The sequence below is a fragment of the Strix aluco genome, chromosome 5, assembly GCF_031877795.1.
Source record: "Strix aluco isolate bStrAlu1 chromosome 5, bStrAlu1.hap1, whole genome shotgun sequence".
Lineage (NCBI taxonomy): Eukaryota > Metazoa > Chordata > Aves > Strigiformes > Strigidae > Strix > Strix aluco.
In genome coordinates, this window is record NC_133935.1 from 55813068 (window position 1) to 55829787 (window position 16720).

At 39.9% G+C, this 16720-nt stretch overlaps 1 protein-coding gene across 1 annotated transcript in view; it reads left to right on the plus strand.

Moving 5' to 3' along the window:
- GXYLT1 (glucoside xylosyltransferase 1) overlaps positions 1 to 16402 on the plus strand; it is a 54541-nt gene extending 38139 nt beyond the window's left edge. The window contains exon 8 of the mRNA XM_074827436.1: positions 14787 to 16402. Within this exon, the coding sequence (XP_074683537.1) occupies positions 14787 to 14888 (102 nt within the window). The 3' untranslated portion in view covers positions 14889 to 16402. The remainder of the gene's footprint in view (positions 1 to 14786) is intronic.
- Positions 16403 to 16720: the final 318 nt, after the last annotated feature.

Genomic DNA, 16720 nt, shown 5'->3' on the forward strand with positions numbered 1-16720 from the left:
CTCTTAAAGGACTGATTCTTTATTTCCTTTCAACTCCAAGGAAAGGAACAGCAGCTCTTTAGCTGTAAGTCATTGCTGTAGGTCCTCTGTATTCCCCTATCTTAACTCTTTGAAACCAGTAGTAACTGTCCCCTTGCTGCTATTTAGTGATAGTGTTTTTAGTGGTTTTTCTAATGGTCATGCTGTAAGGGGAGGGGAAAAGATACAGTTATTCATATCTCTTTGTTAGTTCCTGCCCTGTTTCTTTAGAATTCTGCATGACACTTAAAAAACAACCAACCAACACCCAACTTTCTGCATGTGGGTCAAAGTCAGAGGAGAATAAACTTGATAGCTTCTCCTCCCACATTAATGCCTTCATTTAGGAACACTCTTTCGCTGGTCATGGGCCTTACTCATAAATTAAAAATCAAGACAGTTTCCTTGCTGTTTATCAAAACAGATCTGCAAGAGCAGGACTCATCAGGTTTGATATAGTTTATTGCTGTTTTACGAGTGCCAAACTTGTAAGATACAGGTATATTATGTTCCCAAAGTAAGTCTGTTAGAAACCTGTAAAAATATAATCAACCTTAAGTCTAGACTTTTAAGACTTGTGACTGCTTTTCAAGGTACCTGTTGAACTGATATTCTCATATTCCCCTTCTTCCCTCGGTGCTGTTTTCTACAGATAGTTTATTGATTTGTTTGTTGTTTTAGAGCAAAGCAAAAATTTGGGAGTTTGCTTTAATAAATGTCCCCTTGAAACCAAACAGAATTTTGCTAGGGAAGGAAAGGGAGTGTGAAGTTTGTTTGCTAGTGAATTGTTTCTGTGCTTCAGACTTCTGTAAGGTCATGGAGTGCAAATGTGGAACTTACCTGTGACTTCCTCGCTGCTTGGAGTACTGCTGCTAGATTGCGCTGTCTTTAATTTCCTCACTTCTAGCATCGAACACTGATTTCTAAAAATGCTTTTTGTGTATTCCTAAAAGGCCTTTCTATTTTATCTAGTTTGTATTAAATTATTAAACCAACAATTTATTAGAATAGCCTAATTTATTTTCTACTACCTTCATATTCTGGGAGGTCAATTGCCTATTCTTCCTTTGGGTCATTTAATATCATATTCTCATTCTCAGAGTTATAATCTGGGTACAACAGGTTCATTTTTTCTTTTATGTCTATGTCTTATGAATCTTAATGTGCTGCCAGTCATTTGTGTACACATTTTACTAGAACAATTCACATTAAATCAGTCTGTAATATTCATATGAATTACTTTGAAATACAAAAGTAGTTCTAGAAGTTATCCTAAACTGCAAATCTTTGTGGTTGAATTAATGAGTATTTAGGGCATGGGGGCATGGGGTTTTTTTAGGCTTCCTAGAAAAGTAAAGCAATATAATCAGTTTTAAGTCCTGATTTAAGACTAGGAAATTAAATTTAATTAAAGCTGATGTTTTAGCCTTATAATGGTAACCTACTGTGTCTCACTGAGCAGCTGGTGCCTAGGAGACACTCCGCTTGCCTGTTGAATATTGTGAAATTTGAGAAGTATGATATCATGCAGTTTCTGACTAGTCACTAGTACTCTTTTTATTTTTCATTTAAAAATATTTTACAATGTTTTATTTTATTGTTTTGTTTTACGTTTTTTATACCATTGTGTTATCCAAAGTGAACCAGGATTGTAGCTCTAAACTCAAGAAATAAAATCCACTTTTGCTACCCAGGGTGTGTTATATACTATATTTGTCTTTTGAGTTGATATTTTTCACTTGTCTAGTCAGTAAACTTGATGTATTGGGGCTTTACTACCTGTCATGGGCACTCGTCTTTCCTGCTTGCTGTTCCTTGCTTGCCTCCTTTTCCTACTACCCCTCCAGTCTCCTTGATGCTTGTCTTTTCCAGGAGTTGGTATCACTCTATCTGTTCTTCTCATGATGCTCTTTCTGGATCTTGGTGGCTGGTACACCCATTAGCCAGTATTGCTTCTGCCACCGGGTACATGCTTTCAGAACTGGGCTGTTTGCTGTGATAAGCTAACTGTACCATTTCAAGCCAAAAGGGTACCCTGGAGTGGCTTCTCGATCCAATGTCGGGGGAGGTTTCTGTATGATCCCAAGAGCGAGATTAAGACACAAAAGAGGTCAAATGCCGTATACCCAAAACAGTTTTTATTATTAAAAGTGAAGAGTGGTAGCGATAGGACAGAATGGAAGGAAAAGGCAGAAATCAAGCAAGCATCCAGAATAGAGTTGCAAGAATAGTCACCACCATGGATCCAGTGGCGTTGATTTGCGGAAACAGACTCTACAACTCAGAGTTATAAAGCAGGTATGTCTACTCTGGTGCCAGGGTGCAAGGGGATTTCTCCACAAAGCTTGCACACCCCCAGCACATTTTACCAAAAACTTATAGAGTGTGGATATACATATTCATTGGATTACGTAATACAAACATACATATGCATAAGTAAGGCTGGGTTGGTTCAAAAGGCTGGTGTCAGCAGTTTATGTTATCTTTGCACCTGCGCATTGCCTCCTGGTGGGCATCCTCGGGGGTCTTTTGGAGGAAGGCTTGTAGTCTTCCTCACCTTGTACTTTTCCTCGGAGCATGTGCAGATTCTCTTAGCCAATTTCTTGAACAACAAGAGTGGTTTCAGCCGGTTTATTCATTCTATCTTATCTAAAAGTATCAGTGTATCAATTTCTACTGTCCATATATGGCTATCTATTCACTACAAAGACTAAACTAGTTAGAGCACATCTGCTTTCCAAGGACAAGAAACATAATTTTGTTGAACATAGTAATTCTTGGTAAGTTTCCACAGAAAACTGCTTTGTTTTGATGAACACAGTAGTCCTTGGTAAGCTTCCACAGAACAGTCAGGGCAAGCAGGATTATTAAGCAATATTCAGAAATCATTATAAGTTGCTATAAGTAAGTTGCAAAGTAGGTGATCATTTCCTTGTATCAGCGTCCCATTGGTCCTCAGTCTTCGGCAGTAGGTGCACACACAGCAAAGTTTTCTGTCATCTTTTAAGTTCATCTTATCAGCTGATTAGCATACTAGATGAGGAGGGGCAGGTGTTCCACAAACTCATTTCCATGAGAGACGAGGAAAAAGGTGGAGCATGGGTTCTGCACATGCATTGAGGGGAAAATGGGGTGCACCACCCCTTGTCCAGCTGAGTCAGTGGTCATACCCACCCTGCCCACCTTTGTTATTCCTCTGTTCCCACAGGTTTTTGCTGACTTCATGCTTCTTGAGCAATCATCCTGCTTCTAGGGCAGATTCTTATCAGTTCTTGTCACCTCTTCAATGGTGAAGTCAGTAGCAAGGCAAGCATGGCATCTGGCGTACACAGTAGAGCCACAAAGTATTGGGCTTAGACAATGGAGCCAGTGATTAGTGGTACTTGTGTTTGAGGGGAAACATTTGGCTTCACTCAGTCCACGTTTCCCCCTCTTTGAGGCTTATCTAAGGAGTTTATCAATACAACTGCGAGGGAGTGGGGGCTGCATCCTTCAATACACTCCCGCTTCCTTGGGTGACATTCCTTAGACTAATCCAAAGGCCACAGCTGGTCCTTGATGAATGTTCGAGGCATTACTTACACCACCCTGTGACTCAAGCACACACACAAGCAAGCTTTAAGACAATCATTTGGCATTTCAGTCTCTCACAAGTGCGCATGCTGCTTTCTCCACAGTGCTAATGGATGAGCATAAGTCTGGGCCCATAAGCATGTTCTCGACCCAAAGTAAGTCCTAAGCAGTGCCATGTGTTTCTTGGCTGTAGCTCAGGGAATAAACTTAGTTTTCCTTTCGGCTCTGTCTGGACTATTACAAAATTTTAATCTTTATTTTTTCTGTAGAGATAAAGGCTTTTTGCTGGAGGTGTGCTTTCAGGAAAAAAGCTTGGCTGATGAAGCAGTTACAATTAAACAGAGGTGATCTGAGCCATTCTGCTTACCTGAGGCAGACAGGCTCAGCAGGGCTTCAGAGAACAGCATGAGTATATGACAAGTGCCAGGGCATCTGGTGTTCAGTGAGGGGCTTGGTCTCTGCCCTGCTTCTGTAGGTGCTGGACAGTCTCTGAGGAAAAAGCAGTCTTCAGTTGGCTGGTTTTGTGCATGTACGATAAGAGAAGATTTACAACTTCAAAAAGCCCAAAGTTTTAGAGGGATTACAGAATGCAATAGAGAGTGCACAGTATGTAAAATTTTTCTAGCTGAAAAATTAACAGCTGCAAATAGCCCATTGAAACACACAGGGTTTTGAGAAGTACCTTCTTCACTGATCCATGAAAACAATGAATAAAAACCTGAGCAAAAATATGTAATGATAGAATATTGCTTAAAAACTAGATCAATATCTTATTTTTGCAGTAATCCTGTTTGCCTACCTTGATCTTTCTTTGGCCAGAAGGATAGGGTGTAATTAATGAAAATTGATTTAGCTTGAAGAATAAAGTGTTAACAGTTTGCCATTGTAAGAAAAATGAAACATCTAGAAAATTTGCTCTATTTTTGGTGTGTTAGATCTCAAGCAATCTCTAAATTAATTGGAAGTTGCTTTGTTAATTTACATTTGTCAAATATTACATTGGGAGGAACTTCTGTACAAAAAGTACTTTTGTATTTTTATCATTTATAGAGTCTAAGGTTGAATTAATGCTTTTTTGCAAAATACATGTATTTTGAGGACACTGCATCCTATACTGTAAGTCTATAATAACTGTTAGGTATAAAAATTCAATTGCTTTGGAGTGAGAATTGTTGTAGAACAGACACGTTATCCTCTTAGAGTGGTATCTTGTCTCTGAAAAGATGTAATTTTTAAGGAAGAGATTATATGGTGCGTTGGGCCTACTGCCACTCTTCATTTTTATCTAAATTACGACTCTCTGGGGATGCAAACATTTTTTCTTGGTATCAGCAAAGCAAGTGTCCTTTACCCTAAATAACATTGGAAAGCGAAGCTCTGAGACAGTTGTGTCGTGATACTCACTGGCATGTTTGCAAGCATTAGGGGAGAGAAAGGTAACTGTTTCTTAAGCAGAACCATTTAGTAGTACTGTGCCTGACTGAAATCACTAGCTCACTGCTTCAAAATAAGCACAAAGGAAATATAGTAATATACAGTCTATACCAAGAAGAATAAATACAGATCTTCTGACCGCCTCTAGAAAACCTCAAAAATCCTCCCCTAATTAGTTTTACTCCTAAAAGCAAAAGTTCCAGAAGCTCCTTGAAGTCCATAAGGGATTTCGCTATTGCTATTGATTTAATATGAAAGTGCTCAGATACTGTAGCAGTGGATGGCAGCATAAAACATTGATAAATTGATTAATAGAGTTTAGCCTTGGGGTGTGTGTTAGTTCATCTAGTCTCATCTGTCATATATCACAAGCCATTATATTTCTCCCTGTTACCTCTGTACTGAACCCAATAATTTGACTAAAGCATAACTTGTGACCAGCTTAATCATACCCCTCAGAGAATTGTCCAGTCCTGCTTTGAAAGCATGAAGAGGGAAAATACTTCCCTTTGCCAGTTTGTTGCAATGGCTCATCGTTATCACAGTGATGAGTGTGTGCCTCATGTCTCATTTGAATTTTTCTGGCATTAGTTTCCAGCCACTGCTTCTTTTTATGCCTCTCTTCACTAGGGCAGAGCTCCTTAATATCCTGCAGTTTCTCCTCACAGAGGTACTTAAATGTTGTAATCAAATCACTTCTCAGTTTCCTTTTGGATAAGTCAAACAAATTGAGCTCATGAACTCTCTCTCACTAGAACAAATATGTCATTTAAGTTTTGTGGCTCTATTTTTCAACCTTCATCGATTTTCCAGAGTCCTCCATAAAATCTGGGCACCAGGACGGTATACAGGATTTCAGTATAGTTAAGGACTTGGTAATTTTAATACATAGGTAAAATTTTCATAGTAATTCCTGAATTAATACATTGAATGCTCGTGTTAGCTTACTTTCAATTCCTGGGATAAGATCCTCATTCTTCGATGTGGGGGCATTTGTCTTTTTTAAAGGAGCTCAGCCTCGTGCCATTTCACTGCAGTAATGCAGATTCCTCTGGAAAACTGATGTCATTATCACTGTTTATCTTCTTGCCAGGTATTGTTGTCTGCAAACTTCATCAGCCACGATTTTATATTACTTCCAGATTACTGATGAAAGCTTTTAATGATGTTACGTCCTTTATAACATCACTGGAAACAGCTCTTTGATAACACTTTTCTATCAAAGCTTATTTGTTGAGAGTGGCCAGTTAATCTTGCAAGATTTTGATGTTTCTGTTTTTTCTCTGCATAGCATAATTTCAACTTCATGGAACAAAAAAACATTCAGGAATAAATACCAGATCTGTTTGACAAGCTTTATTTTCCTGGAAACCACATTGATTACTTCTGATTGTAGTATTTTCTTTTAATTCTCTTCCAGTTAATTGTGTTACAACTTCTATAATAATTTTTATGTGAGAATAGTCTCATACTAGTCTGACTACAAGTAACTTCATATTTTGAATAAAACTAAAATTGTTTAGGTTATCTTTCAGAATTTTCTGGGAATGCTAATTTTCAGGAAATTATTTCATGGTTTCCTACTGTAAATTGTCTAGATCTGCTGATTTCTGAAATATTTATATCTGGTCAATGTTTAACATTCTTCTGGTTTGGTAATGGACAAGAAAGTATTTCAACATCTTCATGTGACACAATTGCATTTTATTTCTGAATGCAGAAGACTTAATTGAATACTTTTGCATTATGAACAATATTACCATTAGTAATGAAACCGTTTTTATTTCTTTCATTCTTAATTTATTCCCAAAATTACAGCATTGTATTCTTAGTCCTTCATTCTGTCAGCTGCAGAGATTTTATTTTTTTTCCCAGATGTGATACTTCTCAATTTTGCAATGTGAAGATTATGGTAATTCCTACAAGATTTAGTAATTTCTAATTTTTATCTTTTGTTATTTTTGTCTTGCTGAAACTTCATTTAACATCATCTTTATGTCACTCTGTAAGATGCTTGTCTGCCAGATGGAGTACTGGACAAAGCTGACTTATCTGCAGTTACTTTCTGTGTCTTTTCACCTCCAGGTTTGGTGAACCTTTCATGAACTGTTCCAGAAGATAATGCCTTTGCTTCCAGCCTTTGACCTCATGTGTTCACACACAGAGTATGAAGCAGGGCTACCCAACTCAATACAGGAGATTTCCTCCAGGAGAATCAACAGATTACAAGTCTGTTATAGTCAGTGCACAGGAGGAAGGAAGATGTGAAAGGGGCTGGGGAGGGAGGAAGAAGAATTGTTGCTTTTCAAGTCAGCTTGTATTGGTAAGCATAAATGCCATAATATAATCTTAGAGCTAGTGTCTTGGAGATGTGTTGGAGTCTGACATCTTGTCAAAAAGATGAGATACCCCAGTCCTTTATTCCCTTTGGGGTCATGCTACATGTGATATGGTATTAAATCAAACAAAAAATGAATGCCCCCTACCCCTATAATCTTCGTTTTGTGCAAAAAGTTGCCTGTACACGTGTAGGATGATCAGTACAAAGACACAAGGAAGAACACTCCCTTGTCCACCTTCTAATGTTTTAATATCCTGATTGAGCATAGGCATGACAGAGAAAAACTAACTTCTGAGACTTCAATGACTGATGTCGGCAAATGCTGTACCCACTTTTCATGGATGTAAAACAGATGGTAAACTGAATAAGAAATATATCTTAGAGCCTAAGCAGCAGAGACCAAATGCAGGTTAGGAATAGTAGCAGGTAAAGTAGCTCCTAGAACTTAAAAAAATCACAGAATCACAGAAGGGTTGAGGTTGGAAGGGACCTCTGGAGGTCATCTGGTCCAAAGCCCTTGCTCAGACAGGGCCACTTAGAGCTGGTTGCTCAGGACTGTGTCCAGTTGGTTTGGATATCTCCAAGGGTGGAGACTCCACAACCTCCCTGGGCAACCTGTGCCAGTGCCTGGTCACACTCACAGTAAAAAAAGTGTTTTCTGATGTTCAGAGTGAACCTCCTGTGTTTCGGTTTCTGCCTGTTGTCTCTTGTTAAAATTGTTGAAAACCAAACCCTTCAGAGAGCGTACATGATGCCCATTCCCTTCAGACTGCAACAACCTTGCTGACCAGGCTAGTACCTGCTTCAGAACAGTTTCTGTTCTGCAGTTTATTTTCTCGTTAAAGTTAACAGTCTAATTATGATATCTCAGCAAATTACTAGGAAATAAACAGATGATGAACTTTGAAGAAATGGAGTTGTTCTTCCCATGCAAATGTTTCTGCTGCAGTGAAAAACAAAACCCACCCTAATAATGGTACAGAGTTATTTCCATCAGAGTGCCCTAGCTTTTGTCTGCAGTGTCCTTGAACTGGCCTGTAGAAGATCACTTTTTATGCAGCAATCTTTTAAGTTGCAACCTTGTATTGATACAGAAATACATAATTATTTGTAATGGTCTTATGTATAATTATATTGGATAACCTGTTCTGAAGTAGCCCGTAGTTATTTCTGTTCTTTCCATGTAAAATTTAGCTACCACTCAATTCTTTTTTCTTACTTCAGTATTATTGACACTCATAACTTTTTAATGGAAGGAAGTTTTTTTTGGCTGTTATTTCTACAATATGCCAGGTACTGCTTTTCAAATATTCTTTGGTGCTACATAACGAAGGAGTCCATGCATGAGAAAATGTTATAGTTCCTTTACTGAAGACATATGCTGGATTCATAGCATCAAACTTCTCTGAACTAATGATGGTAGACCACCATTTCGATGAAGGTAGAAAATAGGGATTTCCAGAATTCTCCAACATGATTCGTCTCATCCTGAGGTAGACATATAACATAAATCAAATAAATTGTACTCTAAAAGTAGTTGTTTTTTCCCTACTGATAGAGACTAGGAAGTTTAGCTCAGAAACAAGCGCTACAATGCGGACTCCTAATGTGAGCTAAGGTGAATCCCAGCCAAAGCTGGATCCATTTAAGATTTATTCCTTGCTATTCCCACTACTTGCAGATATGTCCAGGAGAGAATGTTGGTTTTTCTGAAATATATTTCTTTGAAATTATTGCTTGAATAATTTAATCACTAAATGTTGGTCTGTAGTTAGTCTAAGAGAAATCACTAGATAGTAAGTGATACATGTTCTGTTTCCTGACTGAGCAAGAAAACATCCTGTAATAGGGTTTCTGATGCAAATACAAATGTAATTCTAATTTTTTTTTTTTCCCTAGCTAATATATCTTAAAAATCCGCTCTGTGTTATTCTTGTTAGTAACCTCTAAGGTGATCTAACAATGATCAGAGAAGTTCCAGCTGGACATTAGGAAAAGGTTCTTCACTGAGAGGGTGGTTGCTCACTGGAACAGGCTCCCCAGGGAAGTGGTCACAGCACCAACCCTGTCAGAGTTCAAGGAGCGTCTGGGTGATGGTCTTAGTCATATGATTTAGTTTTAGATAGTCCGAGGAGCAGGGGGTTGGACTCAATGATCCTTATGGGTCCCTTCCCACTTGAGATACTCTGTGATTCTGAAGGAAATTAACTTCAGCCAACTGACTGTTACAGCATCTGCACATTGCATGTGTAGGGTATTGTCAATTTGAAAGTTTTGGCTGATATGTGAATTATGGTTACCAATACTTCTGTTCCTCAGTCAGCATTTCTAATTCTGACTGCCAGTTTGTTTGCCAATATAATTTTAATCAGAAAAGAATGCCTTTATGTAGGTATTGCATGATTAAAATAAAAAAGTTTGAACTTCAGAGACTGGTATAAGGCCCTTCTGTCTTTCATTTCTGGGAAGGAATCCATCTAGCCCAACAAAATCGACTAGGAAGTTTCCAAAAGTTGCTTTCTTTTCACTTGTGTTCCGTGAGTGCTTGTAAGTACTGGCAGACAGCAGCTTGAACAACTCTGCCAAATATCCAAGATCTGCATTCATTTTCAGCATTGTGGAAACAGTATTCCCTACTTCCCACCTACTGTCTTGTGATCCGGGGCTCAATAGAAGCTTGTATCACAGAAGTTGTGGAAATAAACATCTCTTTTTCAGCTTGTTGAAAGAGATGTCAAGGTCATAGAAGGGATTTATTGAGGAAGTATTTGAAAGAACTTTAAATGAAAAACAAGAAGACAACAATGGAGTTAATAACTTGAAGTCATCCTTATCCTGAAAAATTCCTGATTGTCCAAAAATTAGGAAAAACAGTGCTGTTTGTCTTATTAGTTGTGTTCTTCTGGTCCACCAAGTTGTTTAAAATTACCCCCTTTAGTCACCTAAAAGCCCAGAATGATTGATTGCTCATACATCAATGTTTGCATATAAATGTCCTCAAAATACAAGCAGAGTGGAAGGCTCTCCCTTATGGCAAATCCAACTCAACAGTGACTAAGGTATTTTCTTTGAGACGGTGAATCTCTGGATGCCACGTGGCTGGATCCAAGCCCTCCTGTCAGTCATTACCTTCTGGGCAAACTTATGTTTTTACACCATCAGGTCATCAGTGGGTAATGACACAATATTCTAAAGATGATTTTCCACATGGGGATAGCCCCATACCAGTTTCTCTGTAAGCTGTGAGGTTAAGGTCTTTTTGCCTGTGCTTGTCTTTGAGACCGCTTAGACACTTTCCTGATTCCAGGATGAGGCTATCTGACACAAGCCTCCACTCAGTCCCTCAGCCTGAGGGCCTTACAGAAGGTGAGGAATTAAGTATCTTAGTTACCCTGTGTGCCCATGACATTCTCTTTCTTCTACCACCTCCTTTCTTGTATGCAATGACCACAATTTACACCTTTTCATAGCAATCTCTAAGGTCTTGTCCCTGAAACTCAAGCATCTTCATATTGTGGAAAGATAACAGGATGGTCCAGGTAATTAGAGTGCATTTGTTCACTCACAGTGAGAAATATCTGTGTCAATAGCAAGACAGACACTGGCACCTGTAGATGAAACACAATCTAAATTTTGGGCTTAGTGTGTGGGCAGGGATCTGTTGTCCCCAGGAAAATCTTCACCATGTCGGTTTAGGATATATGGAAAATCTAAAAAATTAGAACTTTTCCACTAACTTAGTAAAAGGTGTTTTGGCAGTAATTTTTGTCTTTATGCCTGCTTCTAGAAAGAGTTTTGGTTTTCTTCTGTGTTTCTGTAGTACATTTGCTTAAAGGTGTCTGCTCTTGCATCTAGAAATCCTGTACCACTGTGAAATCCGAATTCAGGGTTTGAGTTAAAAAGCTTAAAGGGACTCTTGTGGGTAATCTCTCATATGCTGGATTTTTCTGGGATAAGGTTTCAACCTATGGTTGTATGAGTACTATTTGTCCTGAAAGATGGTCCTTCTGTGTTTCTTCCCCAACCCTATTCCTCCTCAGCAGAGGACATTACATGCACTGAATATTAGAAGTTCCTTGGTTAGAACTCCTCCCTCCTGTAAAGTGAGTCATCATTGCTTCTGCCACAGAAGGGGCTTTGATTTTACCAGGTTGTCTCAAAGGCCATCCTGAATCATTCACACCATGAAGACTTGCAGTGATACAGTAAAGGTGGAACCTGCTTGTGTAGTTCATGTTTATAACCTGGCACAGGCTCTGTACATAAAATTACTTCCAGATTTGTAACGCTGCTAGAGAGAGTGCTGTTTGGGCCCTGTCTTTCAGCTGAAATTTTTTAGACAGGAGGTTGGGCCAATATTGCTTTGCCAGTTTTATGGGTGAGGGCTCTGATGACAACAGGACCACTGTTCTTAACATGAACCTGCATGGGCGAGAGGAAGATTTCTTAAAAGTAACTGTATAATCTGCATAGTGCACTTCGCATGATTACCTTCAACATCTGCCCACTCCCCATTCTGATCTTGTTTTCAGCGTTGTTTATGTCTATGTTTGCGCCAATGTTGGCAGGTTCTCCAACCAGTTTATACCATGTGGGAGACAATTATGCCATGTGCATGGAGAATGAGATGTTTAAAGGCCTCTGAGTTTAAGTATGGCTGTACTCTTGGCACAGTGTGAATGTGAATATAAACAATGAAGAACATCCATTTAGGGATAAACTATCTTCCTTTTCCATCATTTAAAGGACTCTACAGAAAGAGACGGAAATACTTGTGAGATTGCTGAACTTGAAAGAAGGGCACTTTTTGACAAGAGATTACCACCCTACCACAGGCTGCTTTTCTTCTGGTCATTTTTCTTCTTGTCACAGATTCCTTTTGCAGCTGAAATCGGGAGCTATACATCAGAATGTGCCTAAAGAAGGAAAATGTTGACAAAAGCAAGACTCATTAAAACTGAGCAGGCAGATTCCTATGTTAAAGGATAACACAGGTCTAGTTACGGTAGCCCTCCCTCACTGATTCCAGTCCTGTGTTTTATAAGGAGATTGTGGAAGTAGTTTAGGGGTGGATTAAACATTGTCTTTCCTTCAGCACTGTTGTTTTGTTTTCCTCAGGGCTGGCTCCAGTGAGCATGGAGCTGTGTGCCGGCACCCAGTGCCTGCCCCAGCAGAATTGGTGACTGCTGGCAGTCCCCTGCCATGTGGCCATGCGTCCCTGCGCAGCTCTGCACACCCAACACACCTTGTGCACCTGCTCCTCTCCCCATGACATGTGGGACAATCCCATGGCATCACCCAGCCAGTCCAGCTCTGTTGGCAGTGCCTGGTGTGGGCCACATGGCCATGCTGGTGTGAGGCAGGGTACCAGCACCAGCCCTGGGTTTAGGGGGTTCGTGTGAAACCCCAGCAAACCACAGCTGTCGGTACTGAGGGTCCCTGGCTCCTAGCAACTTCAGGAGGAGGCAGTGATGCCCACCTGATTGCAGCCCCATCATCCTATTTATTTGGTCCATCATACACTTGAAAACATCCTTGTGGGATCTCACATCACCACAAAGTTTTATTCTGTGCTGTTCCTTATTCAGCTCAAGATTATAACAAAACACTTTTTTTTTTTCCTTCCTCTGGAAGATGTAGCATTTTCTATTTTATCACTAAAACAGTTGCTGGCAATGTCTCTTTGGTTCTCTTTCTATTGGTCTGTTCTGTGTCAAACTGACTTGCTTTGTACAGCTGCACTGGTATCTTGCTGCTTTGAATAGCAGGGTTTATTTGCTCTGCGTTTTTCAGTAATGAAGTAGCCAAAAGTCACCTTTAGTACTTTCCTTAAAAGTAACTAATCTTTTGATACCCTAGAGCTTTGAATCAATGTTTTTAAATCAATATTTTCTATATAAAGTTATTGTTTATCTTCACCCTGCACTCTGCAGACTAAAAATCAATGGGGTATGTTTGTAAATTGTACTGAACATGGAATAGACAAAAAATTGGATGTTATGGCCTTTTGGGAATTGCACAAAATTAAGGAAATGAAGTGGCACTCTTCTCAATAAAACCTTGAGTAACTATTACTGTTTTCATGCAGTTTTCTTCTTAAATATCTCTTGGGCATGAATTGTAAAGGCAACAGAATTTTATTTTTCAGGACACAGTGAAATCTTGAAGAGCAATTAAAATACAGACTGTTTTGGCAGTCTTCAATAATATAATTGGTTCCACGGACAGGAAGAGTTCATGAACTGCTTTGCATTTCTTTCACATTTGGTCTTAATTTTAAGAGACCATTACTGCTTACAGTCATCTAGACTCAGCAGAATCTCAGGGGAATGAGAGTGCGACAGTACAACTTGAATAGCATCAGATGTGTGTTTATCTCAGGCTTTTTGTTTTGGTTTCTAAATGTGTTATATTAAGAGTACTACTATGAGATGTGTTCTTTGAACTTCTTTTTCATCTATATTTTTTAAGAGAGGTTATTTGGTCTGAAACTGAGTTTTCTAAGAAAACACATTAATTTTACATAACATTTGTTTCTGTTATTTCATGAAATTAACAAATTCCTGTGGTCTGGAGTAAAACAAAAGGAGTGTGCACATGTTTTTGATGCCTAAAGCCTTCATTTTGCTAAAGAATCATAGAATGATAGAATGATTTGTGTTGGAAGGGACCTTAAAGATCATGTAGTTCCAACCCTCCTACCGTGGGCAGGGACACCTTCCACTAGACCAGGTTGCTCAAAGCCCCGTCCAACCTGGCCTGGAACACTGCCAGGGAGGGGGCAGCCACAGCCTCTCTGGGCAACCTATTGCAGTGTTTTCTGAAGAAGGTTTTCACAGCAATTTTTTTCTGAAAACATTTGGTAAAATGGTGTACAGTTTCAACTGGTCACTCCAGTGAAGTGATACAAACTAAAAAAATTAAACCAGTGGTAATTCAACAGTTATGAGAAAGAAGAATTTTCTAGCCCTTTATAGCTGCAGAGTGAACTGAATGATAATATTTTTATTTGGTTACCTGAACAAAAGAAAGAAATATTTTCATCCAGAAATTTTCATCCCAGACTGGTGTGAAAGGTCATAATGCTGCATTTTCCTGGGGAAGGAGACTCGCTTTTCCTGTATTCCCTCTTGGACTTAATAAACCCCATGAAGGTGCCCTATGAAGAGGGAGAGACAGAAGGGTGCTGAAATGTTCTGCTTCCTTCACATGTTGGGGGTCTCAGTTTAAGGGTGAAATCTGCCTGCTTGGTGGTTTTCTTTTTTTTCTAGTTATCTTCGCTAAAACCACTGACAGCTTAATTGTTAAAATAAAATCAATCTGTTAGGCTTCCCTTGACTGTGTGTTTTAGGCTGCTGTTCTTTTTAATCTCCTCTCTGGATTTAACTGCATATTCTCTTGTCCCCTCTGACCAACTTAGGGTACTGCTGACCAAGCTGCTTCCACAGTGGACTGCTTCTCTTGGGACTTTCGGAGGTGGTCCCTGCCCTGCCAGCATCCTCAGTGGTCTCTACCTGCCTGACCCCTTCACTATACACCTGTGGTTTCCCCAGCTCCAGCACGACCCCCAGACCCGCTGTCCCAGCCCTTGGGTCACCCTGATGGGAACATTTCTGCTGCGACTCAACCTGCTCGCTCAGAGGGTGGGAGGCTGTGATGGAGACTGCAAGCCTGCCTGGCTGCCTCCATCCCCTCTGCTCCTCATTTGTTTCAGCCTCTCCTCATGTGCTGCTGTCAACCTAGCTTGCCTGTTCTTCATGGCAAAAGACAGCTTTTTACTGCTTTATAGAATTTTAGCTGCTGGACACCAATTCTGGGTAAAACCAACCATCATGTAAATAGTATCTTGACACAGCAGCAGCCCACAAAGTCTAAATGAAACGGTAATGACACAAAACGAGCTCCATCCAAATTAGGATGCTGATCGCAGCTCCATCCTGTGAAGGATTCCCTCCAGACCAGACTGTGACTACCTTTTCATTCCGCGGTTTTATGCAGATGCTTTGTAAACTGGACCAAACTGTAGGCTGTAGATCTCTTCTGGCTATTATTAGAGCTACCTGACTTGGTAATGATTGATATAAAATAAGTTATGTGAGGAACTCTTAATTTCTTATTTATAGAGGCCCATAGAATGACACAGACAGTGACAAAGTACAGCTTTTTCCTCTGGAAGTAGGAGTCAGAAATGCCTTATGTTTCTTCTGGGTGGTCAATGCAATAAACTACCCTTACCCTCAAGGACGTGATTTAGTGCTCAGTGAAAACAATTAAAACATTTCTACTGCTCTTAAGAGTAAGGAAACCAATCAGCCTTTCTCATAGGATCACTGAAACCATGCTAAGTGAGCTGCAGGGCTGAAGTGAAATTCCCCCAGCCACAAAATTAAGTACAAGGCAGCATGATTGCAATGGGTGTCTTCAGCTTCTCACAGGCAATTTAATTTTTTTATTCCTAACAGCAAAACAGTAACAGTTAAGCAAACTGGCTTGGTTTAGGCTGTCTTTTCAGGGAGGTTCTGCAACTGCCCTTGGAGTCACACTTTCTGCTCTGCCAAACGATGAAGAGAGCGTAGAGCTGGATGATGCCAGGGGTGCTGGACATCAGTCCAGATGTACTGTACATCAGCTTCTTGTGCAGGGTGGTTGGACAAATGGCATTGCATGACAAGGTCTGCAGCTCTGATTCTGGAGCTTTCCTCATGGAAATTGATGGAGTACTGATTGCTCAAAGCTAATATCTAGATACATGTCTGAGTAGACTATGCATTTATGTTTTATCTCTGGATTCATCTGCTAATAAAGGACCTGTAACTTTTGGTCTTACTGTTTCTTAATCTCTCTAAAATTGTAACACTCTTCTGGCTCATTTTTTTGAAAGCGTGACCTGCCTGGGCCAGCCATGAGCTGTAAGTACCACTACTGTGATGTTGCTCTTCTAGCCTCAAGGTCCTGAGCTGCTGCCAGCAAGTAAGAGCCATCTGAAGTTCCCTGGTGAGGCTAAGAAGTTCCTGTCTGTGCACTAATAATGAGTCCTTCCCGTGCTTCAGGCAGAAAAACTGAACCACTGTTGACTACTCTCCTCTTTCCAACACTTCATAAGCTCCCTCCCATGATACCCAAGGGAATTTCAGCTCACTGTTTTAGGAGCTCTGACAATGTGCTCTGATAGTTTTGCATGCATCTGTATTAATGTCAGCCCTAACCAGTACCACTGGTACTGTTGTGTATGCTTTTTTTGGTGGACCAGTGCTGAATTAGCGAGCAGTTAGACAAGCACATGTGAGAAACTGAATTCACTGTATTAATTTCCCAGGAAATTGGAATTTAAAATCCAATCTCAAGCTGTAAAAG